The 18,772-nt window shown below is 42.2% G+C and overlaps 1 protein-coding gene across 2 annotated transcripts; it reads right to left on the minus strand.

Annotated features, from left to right (window-relative positions):
* Positions 1–212: 212 nt before the first annotated feature.
* Positions 213–15,551, minus strand: cunh10orf71 (chromosome unknown C10orf71 homolog). Of its 2 annotated transcripts, XM_071480747.1 has the most exons (3): positions 15,187–15,551; positions 2,331–13,020; positions 1,734–2,025 (listed from the first exon to the last, which is right to left on the minus strand). In XM_071480747.1, the coding sequence occupies exons 2-3, from the start codon at positions 12,810–12,812 to the stop codon at positions 1,876–1,878; spliced, it is 10,632 nt and encodes a 3,543-aa protein (XP_071336848.1). In that variant the 5' UTR covers positions 12,813–13,020; positions 15,187–15,551; the 3' UTR covers positions 1,734–1,875. The 2 variants fall into 2 exon arrangements, with proteins under 2 accessions (XP_071336846.1, XP_071336848.1); XM_071480745.1 differs by having other exon boundaries at positions 213–13,020; positions 15,187–15,539.
* Positions 15,552–18,772: the final 3,221 nt, after the last annotated feature.

The raw sequence follows: 18,772 nt of genomic DNA on the forward strand, positions 1-18,772 counted from the left end.
CAACAATACTTGAGGTTACTTTGAAGCTGGAGAGTATACAAGCATTCTCACCGCAGCCGTGTACATTTAATCTGACTTTGTGAATCAAGGGAAATCAAAGAAAAGACATTTTCACCGTGTATTATTTCTGTCATTGGATCCCATAGGTATAGTAGGCAAAGATTTAAGCATTTGGATTGATTCATACAGTAGCAAAAAGACACACACACAAATGTTATCAACAAAATGTTATTTTCTCTTTTTGTGTTTATGAACTCTCTCAGGACATATTACTGTGCTCTCTCAGTAACACTTTACATAATACACTCAGTAAAAGGACTCTTCATTTTGAGTCATTCAGACCCAGGGTACATTTCAAGAGTCAGAACAGGATGCCAGTGGCATTTATTGTTATTACAGTCTTTTGAGCAGTAAAATGAAATCAACCTGCAGCAACTATATTCTATATTTCCTTTTTGCTTATTTTAAACCTTTACAAGGTGATTTTGAAAGACAGTCATTATGATGAGAAATTGTGTAGTTGAATGGAGTTTGTTTTTATTGCCTGAACAAGTCCATGTCCACACTACTCTGTTTCACAGCAACACAGAAACATTCTCACAAACTTCCAACTTTAAAAACAGACTACTGTATGAAATTACACCTTAAAAACAGCAACAGTCACATCACCATATTTTCACCTTGACACAGTGGTTGAATACACAAACTATGCTTTACACCATCTGCAGATCTTTGATCGACACTGTGGCTTTAACAATATTTCATGCATCACAAAATGCAAAGTGTAGGATTTCTCCAACAAGAAAAAAAACAATTAAAACTTAAGCAGGCCTGCCAGTGTTCATAGCAGAAACCAACATTTCCCCAAGCTACTAAATTCTGTTGTCATACTGCTGCTGTTTAATGTATGATAACATACTTCTAGGCTTAGGAGGCAACGGGATACTGATCACACTGTATACACAAGAAACATATCTTAGCTTCTCACATTCAAAAGTCAAATGGAATGGTGAACTTCTCTGTAATACAATAAATAGCTCAACAGTAAACCTCCCAAATCAACAGCAGCAATGTAACAGCATGTCACAGGGACTTTTTAAAACAACAATCTGAAAATATATCTGAGACTATTTTCGCTTGAAAAGGTAATTTACAAATACTGCATACAGTATAATGATCCATTCATCCTGTACTTTTGGGTGTCTTTATTTTATCAAATACTTTATTTAGCTTTTTGTCTACTTTAAATTATTATTATTACATAATTAACACTTTTAAGTCAAAGATTTCAACCCTTGTTCTCACCAGTCAGACACCTCCATAAAGTCTTCTAGTTCACTCATAGTTATTATATCACGGGGCTGATATCGTGAGTGGGCTGAGTTATCATTTTCACAAACTGAGCTTCCTGCAAGCTGGCTGTTTGTGTCACACTCTGGGAACGCCTCATATGAGCCATGTGTGTTGTAAACTGTGTTATATGTTTTCTCTGTATCATTAACTGTGTCCATGTATGGTGTCTTCTCTGGGCTGTAGCGATGCCCTTCAGAGTTCTGTCTCATTTCAGGGGATGGATAGCTGGGGTTCTCCCTGGCAGGCTGTTGGTCCTGGTAGGGAGTCACAGGGGCTGATGACCTGTGTGGGGGCACAGAGCTGATAGCTGCAGGTTGGTAGCTTTGGGAATAACCATGGTAGCCTTGATAAAGCACAAGGGGTTTGCCAGCTGGAGGGGCCTGGGAAAGATGCTGTTGTTGTGGCTTGACCTGCACTTGGGATTGGAGCTGAGGCTGTGGGTACTTTTGCTGGGGCTGGGGTTGGGAGGTGCTCTGGCCAGACTCACGCACATTAAGCTGAACATACTTTCCTGTCTCTGGATCAAAGAAAGTCTTTGTTTTGACTTGAACAGGTACGTCCACTACGAAATACTGTCCAGAGCCGAGGTCCTGCAGCACCTTGCGCTGGGTCAATGGGTAGGACTGAGGATAGCTTGACTCTACGTGGTACTGTGTCACTGGAACTGGATGGCTAGCATGATGGAGAGTGGGAGATGAGGGAACATGAGCAACTGTTTTAGGAGTAGCAGTGTGGGAAGCAGGGCCAGTAGCATGAGGTGAGGCAGTAGGGAGGGTAACAGGGGCAGTAGCATGAGGCGAGGCAACTGGGAGGGCAACAGGACCTGTGGCATGAGGGGAAGCATGGACAGAGCGCTGCGAGGATTGGTGGTCTATTTGGGCAGAAGGCAAGCTAGACCCCAATGCTGGAGCATGAGCGAGGGAGATAGGTGAGGAAAAATGAGGGGAAGCCACAGCATAGTGGTTGGGGGAGCGTACCTCAGTGGAGGAGGAGGGAGGAATACCAGGGCCTTCTTGAAGAGGTTTCTCAACTGGGCTGTCTGCTGCAGCTTTGCACGACTCCTTCTTTATCCTGCGAGTAGTCAACCTTTTGGCCCTGCGCAAGGCTTTCTCACTCTTTGGGGGAACAGCTGGAGGTTTGCCCAAAGAACGGGACACATCACTGCTGAAGCTACAGGCTGACTCTGGCCTCTCATAGTCAAACAGGCCTCGTATATCTGCCAGGTCTGCTGTACTGGTGGCAAAACTCTCCACATCCTCTGACATGTTGCTGATGACAGAGCGGGAGTCATCTTCATCCAGAGCAATACTCCTCCTGGAGTACGGCCTGTGTTGTGGGAGATGGGCTGAATAATCCTGTGATGAAGATGCTGACTGAAAAGTTGAAAATTCTTTTATAGCAGCAAGTCTGTTTAAACCAATGTCACTGCGTCTAATCTCCTGCTCCTCCTCTCCTCTCTCTGAAAGCCTTTCCATGGGTGAGCCCACTCGGAAATCCTCTCCAAAGTTCTTATGGAAGCGTGGTTTGACTGACTTGGTGAAAGCGGAGCCTCTGATAGTGTTATCCTTCACCCTGAACATTGAGGGCTTGGCTCCCAGAGCAGGAGAGGAGGTGTTGGAGCGGGGCAGAGATGGAGCTGGAGATGCAGGGCCACGTGGCCTATAAAGCCTAGTGTGAGATCCTGACTCCTCAGTTGACTCAAGCCCCGATGGATTGCTTCTTTGTTGGGAAGGTGAAGGGGAGCATAGCTGTCTTTCTTTTGGTTTCCTCTCAGATTCTGTTGAGGTGATGGCATAGTACTGGAGAGCATCCATCCTCTGTGCTGCTCTTTCCTGCTCCTCCATCTTAGTTGCTCTCTCCTTTTCCCTCTGAGCTGCAAACTTTTCTTCGTGTTTGTCGTCTCTCTGTTTAGCCCTGATGTCATCCTCTCTTTGGGCTTGTATCTGTTCTTGTGTTGCTCTCTTCGTGTCCTCTTTCAGTGCTGCTTGGCTTTCCTCAAGTAGTCTGATCCTCTCCTCTTTGGCTTGTTTTTCTTCTCTTTGTTTTCTAATTGTTTTCTCTTTTTCATCAGCTTTCCTCTCCTTCTCCTTTCTCTCAGTTTGCTTCTTTTCCTCCTCAATTTCAACCAGTATCGTCTCAATCTGTTTAGCCTGTTTTTTCTGCTCCTGTAGAGCAGCCCTCCTTTGCTGCTCCTCTTGAGCAGCTCTCCTTTGATGCTTCTCTTGTGCAGCTCTCCTGTGCTGGTCTTCTAGAGCAGCTTTGCTTTGCTGCTCCTCTTGTGCAGCTCTCCTATGATGCTCCTCTTGAGCAGCTCTCCTGTGCTGTTCCTCTAGAGCAGCTCTCCTTTGCTGCTCCTCTTGTGCAGCTCTCCTATGATGCTCCTCTTGTGCAGCTCTCCTTTGCTGCTCCTCTTGTGCAGCTCTCTTTTGCTGCTCCTCTTGTGCAGCTCTCCTTTGCTGCTCCTCTTGTACAGCTCTCTTGTGCTGTTCTTCTAAAGCAGCTTTCCTTTGCTGCTCCTCTTGTGCAGCTCTCTTGTGCTGTTCTTCTAAAGCAGCTTTCCTTTGCTGCTCCTCTTGAGCAGCTCTCTTTTGCTGTTCTTCTTGAGCAGCTCTTCTTTGCGGCACCTGTAGTGCAGCTCTCCTACGTTGCTCCTCTTGTGCAGTTTTCCTTTGCTGTTCCTCAAGTGCAGCTTTCCTTTGCTGCTCCTCTAGCAAAGCTCTTCTTTGCTGCTCCTCTTGAGCAGCTCTCTCTTCTTGCTGTTTCAACCTCCTTCTCTCCTCATTTTCTTTTATCTGCTCTTCCTCCCTTCTCAGTTTTGCTCTCCTCTCCTCCTCAACCTTTATTCTCTTCTTCTCAGTTTCTTTCACTCTCCTTTCTTCTTCTCTTTGCTTTGCTCTGATCTCTTCTTCTTTTTGAGCAGCTCTGTCTTCCTCTATTTGTTTTGCTTTTCTTTCTTCTTCTGCTCTTCTATCTGCTTCTCGCTGTTTTTCCCGCCTCTCCCTGATCTTAATAGCTATGGCTTCCCTCTCTTTTACTCTCCTCTCCTCTTCTCTCCGAGCGGCTCTCCTCTCTTCTTCAGCCAGAGAAGCTCTGCTTTCCTCTATAATGTGTTTTATCCTCATGTCTTCTGCTCTTCTCTCCTCTTCTATCCTAGATGCATGTTTTCCCTCCCGTGCTGCAGTTTCTTCATGCTGAGTCACAAGCCTTTCTTGTCTCAGCTCATCTTTTCTCTCCTCTCCAATCTTAGCCCGTTTATTTTCAATCTTTTCATCTTTGATTATAGTTGTTGTGCTTACCTCTATGTTGTGTACTTGCCGCAAAGTAGGTTGTGGTTGAGAGTTTTTATCCAAATCGGGTACTCTTTCAGCTTTTGAGGAAAATTCTTCAGGTTTTGTGTATTGTGCACTGGCAATGTCAAGAGACACAGATATGTTTCTTGGCCTGTTGAGTGCTTGCAAGGGAGGATTGTCTGGCTGATGAATACCTTGATCTACTTGACAAAGTCTTTGAGTATCAGTTCCAGCCACTTGGTCTTCACTTTCCTGGTTCTTGAGATGGGTTGTTGGTGATTTGTTTCTTTCTTTGAGACATTGTGCATGTTTAGCCCCAGCATCTAATACACCTGTGGTATTTAAAACCATTTTCTCTTGTCTTTCTTTATCTCCCAGTTTAAACATCCCTGTTCTTTGGTGTTCTTTCTCTGTAATGGGAAATACTGGTGCTTTGGGCTCTTTGTTCACTTTGGCACTCACCTCTGTTTTATTTGGCAAACTTTTCTCTTTCACAGAGACATCTTTTGGGTCAGCTGTGAACACTGGACGCCTGCTGTGACGAGTCTGTATTAGTGGAAAGAATCCTTCCTTTTTGTTGGGTGGATATTCCTGAATTGTGTTTGCCCGCTCTTCTGAAACAATTACTTTTAATCTGGCATAGTCTGCAATTGCGGATATTTCAGGTATTGTGGATACCCTTTCTTTTGGTTTTGGTTTAACTTCAGGTTTATCCTTGACTGAATTTTCCCATGATGGATGTGAATTTCTTGAGCTTTGCCTTTCCCTTGCTGATAAAGTGGATTGACTCACTGTGTGATGTTCTCTAATGTGATTATCTTGACCTGCTTCCATCGTTACATTATTACTCTGTCTCTCTGTGGGACCATCGCTCTCTTTCGAAGCCAGCTTATCTTCTGTTTCACTGTTTTTCTTTTCCATGTTCTGATTTTGAACGCTTACTGAACTTGATTCCACTGTTTTGCTTTTACCGGGATCCAACTCAAAGACTTGATTTTTTACGTCCTTGTATGGTTTATTGCTGACAGAGGCCTTGTTTGGTACTAGCCTTGGAAATTCCCTTTCCTTTGAAACACTATCTAATGTCTCTCTAACATTTGCACTATTGTGTGGTTCATTATTCGTTTCTGCTATACCTTGCACTTGAAAGTAGTTTCCCTCCATTGATTCATCTATTGATTTCCCACTTTCCTTATCCTTTCCACTTTCCTGTCTTTCAGGCTTTCCAGTTTCAGCTTGAGTATTCTCAGTTGTTGTATTTATGATGTTCTGTTGATTGCTGATTTGCAATGAATTAGACAGTTCTCTTACATTGGACAGCACGTTTTGCACTCCTAATTTTTCTTCCAAATTTTCTTTCTTCTGTTTCTCAGTGTTTGCTGGAGTGGGGTCTTTTGTTCTGTCTTTATCGTTGACTTTTTCTTTACAACTAGATGATGCAACTTGTTCATGTCCATTAGCTACAACCACATCAGAAGGGACAGTTGTGACATGATCTTTTTCTGCCATTTTCAGGTTGTCCTTCTCAGTTACTGCTGGCACAACTTTGATGGCAATGCTGTCTATATGCACATCATCATCCACTTTATTATATTCTTCATTGTGTGTCTCTTTATGCTTTAGCTTTGGAGATACATATCTGTTTTGATTCTCAGTTACATAGTGAGATGGAGTGGTTTTGCTGACTGGCTTTATTTGTGTTGAGTCATGTCTCTTTTCCTCCAGTAAGGGTGCAGTCTTGCCATCTATATTCCTGCTTTTGGGTGGATTTACGACAGCTGTCATACCTTCTGTCACTGATAGCTTGACATCATGTTTTATTGGAGTTTTGGCATCAGCTGCATTGGAATCATTCTCGCAGTTGATTCCTGTGTTTTCCACTTTGGCCGTGAAGTTTTCATTGGTATGTGCTGTTTGTCGTGGATTTTTCTCTTCTGTGTTCCTTTTTCCTAAATCTGTGCTCATGTTTTTTGCTGAGCTCTCTTTGGGCATTTTATTTGAGTAGTCTTTCATTTCTCTTGCTATTATGTCCTGTTTGTAGAGAATGGGTTGAGTTTCAGCCAACACTTCATTTTTAGCAGGTACAGTGACTATGGAAGGCACACCTTTATCAGCCAGTGGGTCTTGAAGTTGTATTTCCTTTTCAGGTCCTGCATTTATAGAAGAAGTCTCCTGGAGATTAGTCCCTTTCTCAGTGACATTCTCAGACACATTTTGCTTTCTTGTCTCTTGAGTTGAGGGTTCTTGCACTTTTTCAGGATAATTATTCATAGCAACTTTAATTTGATCTTCCATCACTGTGGGATAGGTTTCCTGTGCAGCTTTGTCTTTTGTCTTTGATACTGTAACTTCCTTTAAAGATTCATTTCCTTTACATAATTCTAAACCTGAGCTGGGGTCACATTTATCTATCGCTGAATTACTACACTCTTTCTTTTTTGTATTTATTTGATCATGGCTGTTGTTATCCCCCTGATCATTGCTTTCAGATGTCTTTCTTTCTCGTACAATTACCATTATTCCCATGATGTGCAAGCTGTCATCAGCTACTGGTATCTTGTTCTGACCAAAGGCAAGATGTAATGAAGGTGCTGAGTCCTCATGACCTGCTTCATGTGTACTCTCAGGCTTTTTTGTTGTCATAGGTTTGGAGCTGTCAGCTTTGAGCAGAGCTGTAGCTAGTGATGGATCCTCTTTCTTCTTGTTCAGATGATCAGTGCTTATGGCAGAATTACCCTTAAATCCATCTTTTTCTTGTCCAGAGTTTGCTCCATGATTTGCTTCCTGCTTTTCTTGGTTGTTCTTTGGTGCTTGCTCTTTACTTGGCATTGGCGACTTAATTCCTAATTGATTCTCTTTCTTTTGATTTTCCACCAAGCCCTCATCTGTGCTTGTGATATAACTTCCTGTCTGGTTTGCATCTCTGTGTTGTTCTATCACACTGTCATGGCTCTTCTTTGGTTCTTTGGGAACTTGTTTCTGGGAATGGTCTACTAACTGACAGGTTCTTGCTGCAGACTTTACTGGTATAGTAGCAGAGCTGGGTGTTGACATAGACTTGACTGGTTCCATCTGTATTCCTGAAAGCTCAGTCTGGTGCTTTGGTGTAATATTACTGGACATTGTGCTTTCATGCTTTTTAGATACCTCCTGTGATGGTGGCCTCTGTCGTGCATTATTACTCTGACTACCTGCTAATTGCTTGGTAGGGTGTTTGGATATAAAACTATCTCTTATAGCAAAACCCTTTTCTTTAATTGCTGAAATCTCCTTTTCAGCGTGAGCTTTTATTTTGGAAGTCAGAATCTCCTGCTTGGTCTGCACCCTCTCTTTATGAGACAATGCCCTGGGAGGGATAAAATGTGGATCTTTACCTAGACTGTGCTCAGTTGACTTAGGTTTTCTTTCAGCAGGGACTAGCTTAGTCAAATCAGAATCTCTTCTCTGTGAAACATCAGTGTGTTTCACAGGGTCACATTTTTCCAACTTTTGAACACTGTCATCCTTTACTTTATCAGAAACTGTGTCGCAATTTGCTCTATTATCTACATGGGTAGGTAAATAATTAGGACTGGATAATTTGAATTCTTTGGATGACTCACTGTAAACATAGTGACTTTCTGTCATCTCATTTGATTTAAAGCTGCCTACTTCCTCCTCAATGTCTGTGTTAGCTGCTGCAAGTCTACTTGTAGGACTATGTTTGTCTTTTGATTTCTCATTATTCATTGTCTTTACTTTGTCGAGACATAAAGCAGGTGTTTCACTTGCACTATTTGAAGAATCGTTTTTACCAGTTGACACTTTGTTTTTGTTCGTTGAAACTGAATTAGTAAAACCATATTTTTCTCTTACACATTCATATTCATCAGCCCCTGTATCAGCTTGACCTTTACCATTTCTGCTGACAACTGACTCTTCCTCCTGTTGTTGCTTGTCTGGTGTCTGATCTGTCTTTTTGTAATCCTCATTTTTGTTCATATCTCCCCTAATATCTTTCTTTTTAATGTCATCGTCTTTTACGATGATAGAGTTTCTGACTTTCTCTTTTTGCTCCCCTCTCATTTTCTCCTTTATTTTGGCCAATTCTGCTTTAGCTTTTGCTAACTCTGTCTTAACTTGTTTAACTTTATCTGGCTCATTTTTGACCTGCTGTATCACTGTTAGTTTTGCTGCAGGTTTAGCTAACCTTTCCTGCAGTTTCTCTGTTTTTGTTAGCTCTGCTTTAGCTCTCTCCACTTTGGTTTGCTCCAACTTTGTCTGCTCTGCCTCTTTGGCTTTACTTATCTGTGATGTTGGTGGCTCTGCATTTACCTGACCCATTTGAACTGAATCTTCCTCAGCTTTCTCTTGTCTGATATCCTTAACTTTAATGTGGTCTGCTTTGACCGTTGCCATTTCAACTATATTCATTTTCTCTTGTTCTGTTTTAGCTAGTTGCTCTTTTATCTGCTCTTGTTTAGCTTGTTCTGCTTTACTAAGATCCGTTTTAACCTGTTCTGCTTTAACCTTTTCTGTTCTGATTTGTTCTGCCTCCCCCTGCTCGCTTTCAATTTGTTGTGCTCTTACCCCTTCTTCCTCAACTTGCTCTACTTTGATCCTTTCTCTTCTGGCCTGTGCAGCCTGCTGTATTTTTGCCTGCTCGTTCTTCACCCGGTCAGTTTTTATGTGTTCTTCTTTTAGCCTTTCTGCTTTAGCTTGTTCAGCTTTGACCTGCTCACCCTGCTCTTCTTTCATCTGCATGGCTCCTGCTTCCTCTTTAATATTTCTTGGCTCTTCTGTTACATTCTGTACTCTGGTTTGCTCTACCTTTGTCTTTTCTTCCCTTGCATGCTCTGGTTGTTTTCCTCTGGACTGTTCTGCCCGTTCCCCTTTTCTGTTCTCCTCTTTAACATGTTCTGCTTTAGCCTGTTTTACTCTCTCATGTTCTGTTAGTTCTGCTTTGGTCTGTTCTGCTTTGGCTTTCTCTGAACCAGTCTGCTCTGCTAAAATTAACCTAGGCAACTCTGCTTCGGACTGCTCCACTTGAGCCCAGTGCTGAACCTTTGCCAGCTCTGCTTGGGCGTGTTGTGCTGTTAAGTGTTCTGCTGAGGCCTGCTCAGCCTTGACCTCAACAATCTGTCTATCCTTCACCTGGTTTGCCATTGTGTGGGCAGCAGCAACATTGGTATTAGAAAATATTTTTTTCTCCATATTATGTTCAAACTGTGGTTTGGCTTGTACTGGCTGGAGACTTTGCTTTTCATGTCCCTTTGGAACTGAAGAATATTGTTTTCTCTGACCTGTTTCTTGCATAAGCATAGTTTTATCTTTATTAGAATAGAGGGTGTGTTGGTTTCTGTATTCCTGATCAGTATAGCTATTATAATTCTGTGGCAAATAATTCTCTTTCATTACATTTTCCTCATTGTGTCCATAAAACTTTTGAAGTCCATATTTGTCCCTAATTGTTCCAGGTTGCTGTTGTCCATAATATGCATGATTTTCTACAGTATCATTACTAAATGGAGCATATTGTGGCAGCTGGTTTGAAATGTTAGGATTGACCAACCCAGTATTTTTATGAGAGGATGTTCCAGCACCAGAACTCTCCCTCAGCTCTATTTTTTCAAGCTCTTTATTTATACTTTGCTGATTTTCTCCTCTGTATTTGTCTCTGTGTATATTCAATTCCTCCTTTATCATGGCTGCTCTTTGGTAAGCCTGTGCATGTTGGTCTTTTTCGATTAAAGCAGTTATCTCTTGTTTCCATGGAGAGTTAGCTGCTTTCAGGCTGAGCTTTTCTGTGCTTTGACTGCTTGTCTGTCTCCACCTATCCTGGGAGGACACATTACTGTAATCATTTTTGTTGTCTTTGAGCTGCTGATATCTATCCTCCTTTGTGATTTCCCTTCCCACTGTTTCATTAAAATGTTGCTCAGCATTTGCCTTACTTATTAAATATTCTCTGGCTTGATTGTTGTCAGCATTTAGCCTTGGTGTTTCTGTAGCTGTATAAGGTGGTTTAAGCCTGTATACATTCCCTCCCAGAGTTTCCACATTATCTGTGATCCCTTCCTTGTGGGGAGTAAATGACAATAAGTCTTCATGGAGATACTGTCCATTAGCCAGCTGATTGGTAGTGTAATTTTCAGGTATGAAGCCAGTGAGCCTGGAGTGATGAACCATCTCACCTTGCATCTGAGCTGTCTGGTAATCACTTAAAGTGTATTCTGAATATGCATGTGCTGTTGCAGGTTGAGAATTTAGCGTTGCAAGTGACAATCCAGGGTTTTGATACTGGTTTGCATATTGATGTGAAGCTGCATGTGTCCTGCTGGATTCCTGTATATGGGTAAACTGAATGTCTGGATCTGGAAGATCAGGGATGTCTATTACAATGTCTCTAGGCTCCTGGATAGAGGGCGGTTTGTTTTTCTCTAGTTTTTCCAAGCCTTTAAATTTGGGAGGACTGTAGGTGTTTTTTACTCTTTTCCTGTTGTCCTTGAGATTGAAGAGCAGGCTCGTGGCTCTGGATTTGTAGCTGGACATCCTAACGTCAGGAGTGGCTCCCCTGCTTTCAGCTCGCACTGGAGGATGTTCCACAGGTTGAGGCGAAGCTGCATATTGTCGGACCTCTGCTGTCTCTGCGTCTTGATATGCATGGACTGAAGGCGTGAGCAGCTGACTGATGTTGAAGGGAGTCGTGCTTGTGTTACTTCTGACAGCATTTGGTGCCACTGATACTGCATTGTTGCCAAAGGGGATTAAATTATCATTGCTACAAAGCTCTTTTTGTTGATTTTCTGGCATTCCTGTTGACATGTTTTCTTCTGTCATCATTTTGATTTTTTGATGGAGGGCTTTCACAGAGCTTATAGTGTCCCGGACACGTCGAGACATCTCAATGGTAGGTGATGCAGTTGATGGACGCTGGGATGGGAGCCTGTTAGTTCCCAGGCTCTGCGTCCGCTTCCTGTGGGGGTAATGACCTGCCAATTCTGACTCACAGCGTTTCTCCACGGCTGCAGCTTTTTGCAGCATTGTAGATGTTGATGTGGAGCGTGGAGGAGTGGGGGGACCCACTGCTGCCAATTTATTCCTCGGGTGTCTGATTTCCCTCTCCTTCAACCTGTAGGGACCCTGTGGTTGGGCCTCCAGTGAAAGCTCCTTGTACATTGGCGTCTCATACCATTTAGGAAACTCTGAGCAGTGCATAAACCCTGAGACTTCTCCTTGTTGAAAAGGAAACCTGTTATGGTCCCTCCATACCTTGAAGGGACTAAACTCACTGTGTATAAAGAAGTTAGAGTTACAGTTGACCTGGGTAGACATGCTGTGTTTACTGTGGGAAGCACTCATGAACGAGGATGCAGAATTCATATGAGCCACTGCTGCTACTTCAGAGGAGTAGAAGCTGGTGTCTCTGGATGAGAAGGGGCCAGCTGAAGGGAAATGATCACTGTTAAAGTTTTGCTGGTAGGATGTTGAGAATTCAGAAAGTTCCCTTTGGATACTCATTAGAGCTGATTTGTCCCAGCTTGTCTCATCGTTCCACTGTTTGAGTTTACCATCCATCCCTGCTCCATCCTTTTGTCCCTCAGAGTTAAAAGCTCTGATGAGGGATGAAACTCTGGAGCGGCTTCTGCGTTGCTGTGAACTCAACTCTGTGGCTCCATTGCTGAAGAAGGACAGCTGTTCTTCCCTCAGAGATTTCTCCTGTTGAGAGGTTTCCACAAAGGAGTGCTGGAATGTTGCAGAAACCCTCCCCTGTGTCCTTTCCCCATAAACCTCCCACTGAGGATCTCTGTGGATCTCAGCTCCATACATTCCTCCATGGATCCAGTCCTGTCCATACTGCTGCACCCTGAGAGTGAAGCTCTCATGTGCAGCTCTCTTAAGTTCCTCCCTCTCTGGGTCCTCCCTGTCTCTGTCCTGGCCACTCTGGCTAAAGGCCAGCTGTCTGTCTCTCTGGCTGCAGGGTGAAGATGAGCAGAGGTCTGAGTCATTATAAACAGCCTCATCTCCAATGCAGAGACTCCTGAATGCTCGATCTGTCAGAGTGCTGACCTCTCGGTCAGTCTCATCCAGAAACGACCCACCACTGGAAGTATCACTGTAGCCTCCATCGCTGTGCTTTCGATGCCCGCCACTCTTTCGGCTTGAGCGGCGCTTCTCAACCGAGGTCATGATGCAGGCTCACTAACAAAGAGCTCTGTCCTCAGTTGCTCAGTCATTCATGCGAACAGACCTCAAAATTATATACTCTGCCTGCTGCTGGAGCCACAGGGCCCAGAGTTTGGGGCCCTTGATCAGGATTTTGTGCAGCCGGTCACTCCTAAGGCATTGTGCCTTTTAGTTGGCTTCTGTCCATGAAATCCTGGAATCTGTTGTTCTCCTACAGGATGAAAGACAGGAGTGTTAGCCTGTATCTGACCAAGCACTAAAAAAAAACCATTGATCCCAAAAGACACAGTTGTAAAATAGTGTTTGCATGATGTGTGATGTATTTCAACCTTAATCCAAAGCCCAAGATAGACACATGTTGTTGTCGCTCATTTAAAAACTGTAACACATTTGTTGTAGGGCTTAATTCATGATAGCTGGCCTCGATAAGAAGCTCTCTCCCTTTGCATTACACAGCAATGTACTGTATGTGCTTCTGAAAACAGCCCTGTAAATCCTTCCACTCAATCACTGTGACCTTCAGAGACATGCTGTGAATAAAACTACACTGTTGCTGGGCACAGTAAAGACAGCCTCACGTGAGTTATTTTGGGAAAGCAGAATTCATCCATACAAACTTAGATGACCAAACACACACACACACACACACACACACATGTTCTTTGCATGTTAAAAGCAAGGCTTTGGCATTGGTTTAACAATTATCACAGGTTGGAATTAACTTATAATGTCACTTCATCAGTGTGTTGATAAATAGTTAGACAAGTTAGACCTGCTGGTAAAACTTCCATCAAATTTTTTTGTCTTTGAGTGAATGAGTTAAAACAGTCTGGTTAGGACCAGTCTACTGTAAAATTACACTGAAAACTAATCTCGTAGTAAAACCATTTGGTCTGTAGTAAAACAGTAAGGAGAGAGCAGGTGGTTAGCAGATTAAAATATGCTTACGTAGAAGTACTACTAAATAGAGATTTCAGAGGTAAAATTAGAAAGTTTATTGCTGGTTTACACATCTGTCATCTAAATGTTTTAATGTGACATTCAAGTTATTAAAAATCAACTTTATTTAAATTAACTTTATTTAAATTAAAAACATTAACATCACCATGACCAATTTACAAACTAAAAAGTGTATAAAGCACAAAACAATTACAGGAGTATTCATTAACTGGTTAGTGGTGCTTTATTTGCAAATCCTGTAATAAATAAAATCACTGGTGTCTGACCTGAAAGTCTTAAACAGCCAAGGCCATGGGTGAATGCTGAGACACATTTGTGTCTGTTGACATAATGACTTTTCCTATCCTTGTTACTCTCACTCACCACCAGTAAGCTGGCTGCTGTGCATTGCTTATGGACGGCCTTAAAAACTGCACTTGTAATAAATTTAATTTAAAATGTAAAAATGATAAAATGCAACACACATTCATCTTGTACTCCCTCTGTTGTACTGTGGTTTTTAAATAAAATCTTTGTACAATTAGAGGTAACAAGGTAACGTCATGGGTATTGTCTGGCTAAATTAACTGCAGCTGCCAGGCAGCCGTCACCTTGCTCAGAATATCCAGTAGTTCATTAATATCTTCTGACCTGGAGGCCATCCAGCTCATACGCATCTACAGAACAGCTACACGCCACAATGTTGTACTGCCCAGCTGAGTCCGTATCAAATGAAAGGAAGTTTTAAAATGTCATGCAACACCTTTCTTCTTTAGCAGAAAACAACTTAGGTGAGGATACAACTTTTATAGTTACACTCACATTAAGCATCTTCTTTCAGATCAGGGTAAGCATCAAGAAAACACTGAAGATACAAAAACACCAACTTTAATTTACACGTCACTCCATTGCTCCATCAAAAGAAGATTGAAAAAGTGAGGTAACGATGATTTCATGTCAAACTGTCAGGGTATTTTCTGTTCATTCTTGCATGTGACAGGTTTATTTTTGTCCAGTGACTGGCCTCCAACTCTAAAACCTGACACCAAAGAGGCCTCGTTTTCAGAGGATCTGTGGTCCAAGTGAAGACTGAACAGCAGCAAAGCTGTCACTTCTGAGAGCAGAAAGGATATGACAAAATATTCATAAATGTCAGCAACTGTCAGTGGAATCAAATCAAGTTCAGCCAGTGGCGTTAAACACTGCACAACACCTTTAGTAAGCAAATGTGTGTTTTCTTTTTGGAATTTTGCCATATGTTTTCTTTTCTTTTCAGTTATTCATATTTAATTTGAACTCTTAAAATTAAACTAAATGCCCGTATGTATGGGAGGCTGAGCATCTGTTGTTTAAAATGCTCTCTTAGGCTTTTTATATGTAATGATTTAGTGTCCTTCTCTCAACATGAAAAAAATTGAAGAATGAGCTCTTATCTTACCTTTCAGTTTTATAATCCATGGTGTGAGCCTTATTGTAAACTCCTCAGAAGGCTCCGTCCCCCCAAGAAGGCCCTGCTGATCTAATCCTGCCCTGTCACCCCACACAAGCCCTCACTGGCAGCTAAGGCTCTTTCTATTGACAACAATCCAGAGCAAAAACCTCTTTATAGTCCACAGTCAGGTCTTTGAGCATTTGGCCAGTAGAAGGCAGCGGGACTCGGGGGCTAGAGACCAGACAGAAATAGAGGACTTGTCCCAGAGAGAGTGTCCACCATGGGGGACAGAATGAGGGCTTCAACTAGCATGCGGGTCTGCGAGATCCTTTGGTGTCGAGTGTCAGACGGATGAAACAAACAGCCTCTCAACTATTTATAAATCTGGACAGCTAGCTGTTGGCCATTAGCAGCTAGAGCTAGCAGTCAGCAAACTGGGGGGAATGATACAACTGGCTCAGTAGGTTGTGGGGTCTAAAAGGAGAAAAACCTAATTTCCTGAAGATGTGTTATTATTGTTTGGGTGGGGGTGGGGGTGGAGGGGGACTGCAGCTTGGGTGCCCCCCGGGAGACATAAATAACTCCATTGCCTCACACTGGAGTACCACCCTCTTCACTGAACAGAACTGACAAGCACTATATGGAGTGTCAACAAGTGGCACTTGGTCACCACCCATCTGCTTACATCACTATAGACTTGAATCCCGCTTTGTTTTGAAATATGTTAGCAGAATATGTATCACATGTTTTCATTTTCCTCTCACAGAGAGTTTTCATGTATCAGACAGGCTCCTTTCAAAATAAACTTCACTTTTAACACGACTTAATCCCACAGCTACAGCCTCACTCACCCCTGGCAGAAAAGGCCATAAGGCAGAGGAAGGGGAGGAACTGTACCTCCTCTTTTCACCCCCCTCCGCTACCTCCCCTCCTACAGTCCACGGCTATAATAGGAGATTGCTGTAGCGGATAGTTTCCTGGGATTCTTGGCGGGTGCAGGCAGGATGATGGACACACACACATGGGCCTTAATGGAGACGCACTCCTCCACATACAGCCGCACAAACACACACATACACACAGATGGCTTTACATACAGCTCACCAAACTTTGGGAAAGGCTGAGGTAATCCCTTTTTAACTAATCTCTTTCCTCTCTGCTAAACAGCCTCCATTTCTGCACCCACACGCCATTCCCATCCACCATTTTTCTCTCCACGCTGGACTCTAAATGTCAGTGGCATCCATTTATTGATTTCTTTCATGAGATAATCAGGTTCACATCTCAAACATCATCATCCAGATTTTTCATCTTGCTGTTTTAGGGCCCAATCATCTTGTTCTGCTACTTTCTTTTGGGCCCTCAATACTCAGCACTTGTTAAAAATTTGTTTTGATTAATAAAATTTAATTTACAAAGACTTCCCTCAGCAAAAATTACTGAGTGTGTTTATCCAAAGTGTTCAATTTTCCCACTGAGGGCTGAGATAAAGCCGGTTGTGGGAAGTCTGGAGTCTGAAGTTTCCTGCTCACTATGTCCCTCTAGTGGACAAACCAAGAACACACGTCCAATTCCATTTGGTCTGTGCTGAACTTTGTATATGTATATGTGCGTTTGTGTGTGTGTGTGTGTGTAGTTTTTGCATGACTTTGCCTCATAGTTGTATTAGTTGTATTGTGAAGCTGCTGGGGACTGTAAGCATCGATCACAAACGCTGAGGATGCTCTTCCTCCCTGTGCTGAGTAAGGATGAGCACAGATGTGGTTATGTGGCAGACAGCAGACAGGCACATTACTTGCTGCATTAAGATGTGCTTTGTTTGTATTATCTCCATTCAGAGATGAGCTTAATTGATTCTAATTGATTGGGTTATTGATCAGTTCTGTTGCAGGAATTAAAAGCAGAGATGATATTGCAGAGGGGTGTTTTGGTCTTTCAGTGGACCGGGCCTGAATGCACTTGAATTGTAAAATGTAGGGGTTGAACCCAATGTCAAGCAAAAGAATTATATGTAGGCCCCTATGTGTGTTTCTTTAGCATACTGTCTTTTTCTGTGTGCCTTATATTGTCTGTGTGTGTCTGCGTATGGGTGCTTGTGCACAACGTCTCCCTGTCTCAGGACATATTTCCCCACATCCCTGCAAAAATATTTCATTACTGCAACAAAAGAAGCCCATTAACTGCACTGTAAGAACAGAGTTCAACTGCTGTCCCCCATATTCACCATGTTTGTCTGCTTTTCTGGCCGCTCTCCAGCTAATTTGATATAACAATGCTCCACAAAACCGCCTCAGGACTTTTTTTAGGTGACAGAAAATTATCAATGATGCCACATGCACAGCTGAATGTCAACACCAACTTGACTTGTTTATGAAATATTAAAGCAGTGAATTATGGGCACCATGCAGAACTTAATGATGATCGGAGTCATTATAACTTCAGCATCCTTTGTTTTGGCTAATGATTAAATTCCGCAACTACTGTATTCAATTTTGGAGAGATTGAATGTGTTTTTCACGTCTTTTGTATGAGTTGGCTGGATTCCGTTGTCCATATTGGTACATTTTAGGAATAGGAGCTGATTTGTATAAGGATATTGTGTTATCATTAGCTACCATGTCATGGGGCTTAACATATTTGCTCTGGAGCTCTTTCATGCACTTGAAGCAAAATCATTATATTAAAACATGATGTTTGTAACATTATTTGGGGCATGAATAGAATAGAGTACCTGCTATATAATAAGCCTACAATATTATCATGCTAAATATATAAAAAATAGGCCATAATAGGTTCTGATTTTTTAAAACTTTATTTTGACTAAATTTGGACATTTCAGTGTCAGTTTTACTCAGGTGTGTGTTTTTCATAGGGAAATATAGTGCTCCAATACAATAAAAATCCTGCTAAATCTTAAAAAGTGTTAATGTCACAAGTGGGTGACTCATAGTCAGCGAAAGCGTCACTTTATTGGAGTATTTTTAGGGTATTTACAACATGCACACATAATGAAAAAGAGGATGTGAGTGTACAACCTGGCACGACTTCTGACATTATCTCTCTCTTCTGTGTCACCAGGGTGTCGCCTCATCAATTATTGAACCAGTACTTCATGGTAATACATAATTTCTTATCAATTATTCATGGTAATGTGTGTGTAGTTTACTTAATTGTGTTATTGACTATCAAAAGTAATTTCCCGAAAATCCTCAAGGACGCAAATTGAATCAGCCCAACTACTGGTTGTGTCTGATCAGCTGATCCTTTATTCAAGAGTCATTCTAGTGCGGAGAGATATTTAGGAATAATGAATCAACAAATGTATTGCCTGTGATAAACTACTGCGTGAAGAGCCCTGAGGTGATGAGAGATGATATTTTTTTAAATGTAAATTCAACATTAATAAATAGCATATATCATGTTTAATGGGGTTTATTAAAAACTGCTCAGAGAGAGGAAGAGAGGGAGAGATAGAGAGAGAGAGAGAGGGCAGGCGTTCCTAAAAGTAAATAAATAATAAGAGTCACAATTGCTCTCCTCTCCCGGCTTTAAGGGAAGCTGATAAATAATGTATCAGAACAGATGGCTGGAG

This window comes from Trachinotus anak, unplaced genomic scaffold, assembly GCF_046630095.1.
Source record: "Trachinotus anak isolate AG129_WGS33_773 ecotype Australia unplaced genomic scaffold, CSIRO_AGI_Tana_v1 ptg000007l, whole genome shotgun sequence".
Classification (NCBI taxonomy): domain Eukaryota; kingdom Metazoa; phylum Chordata; class Actinopteri; order Carangiformes; family Carangidae; genus Trachinotus; species Trachinotus anak.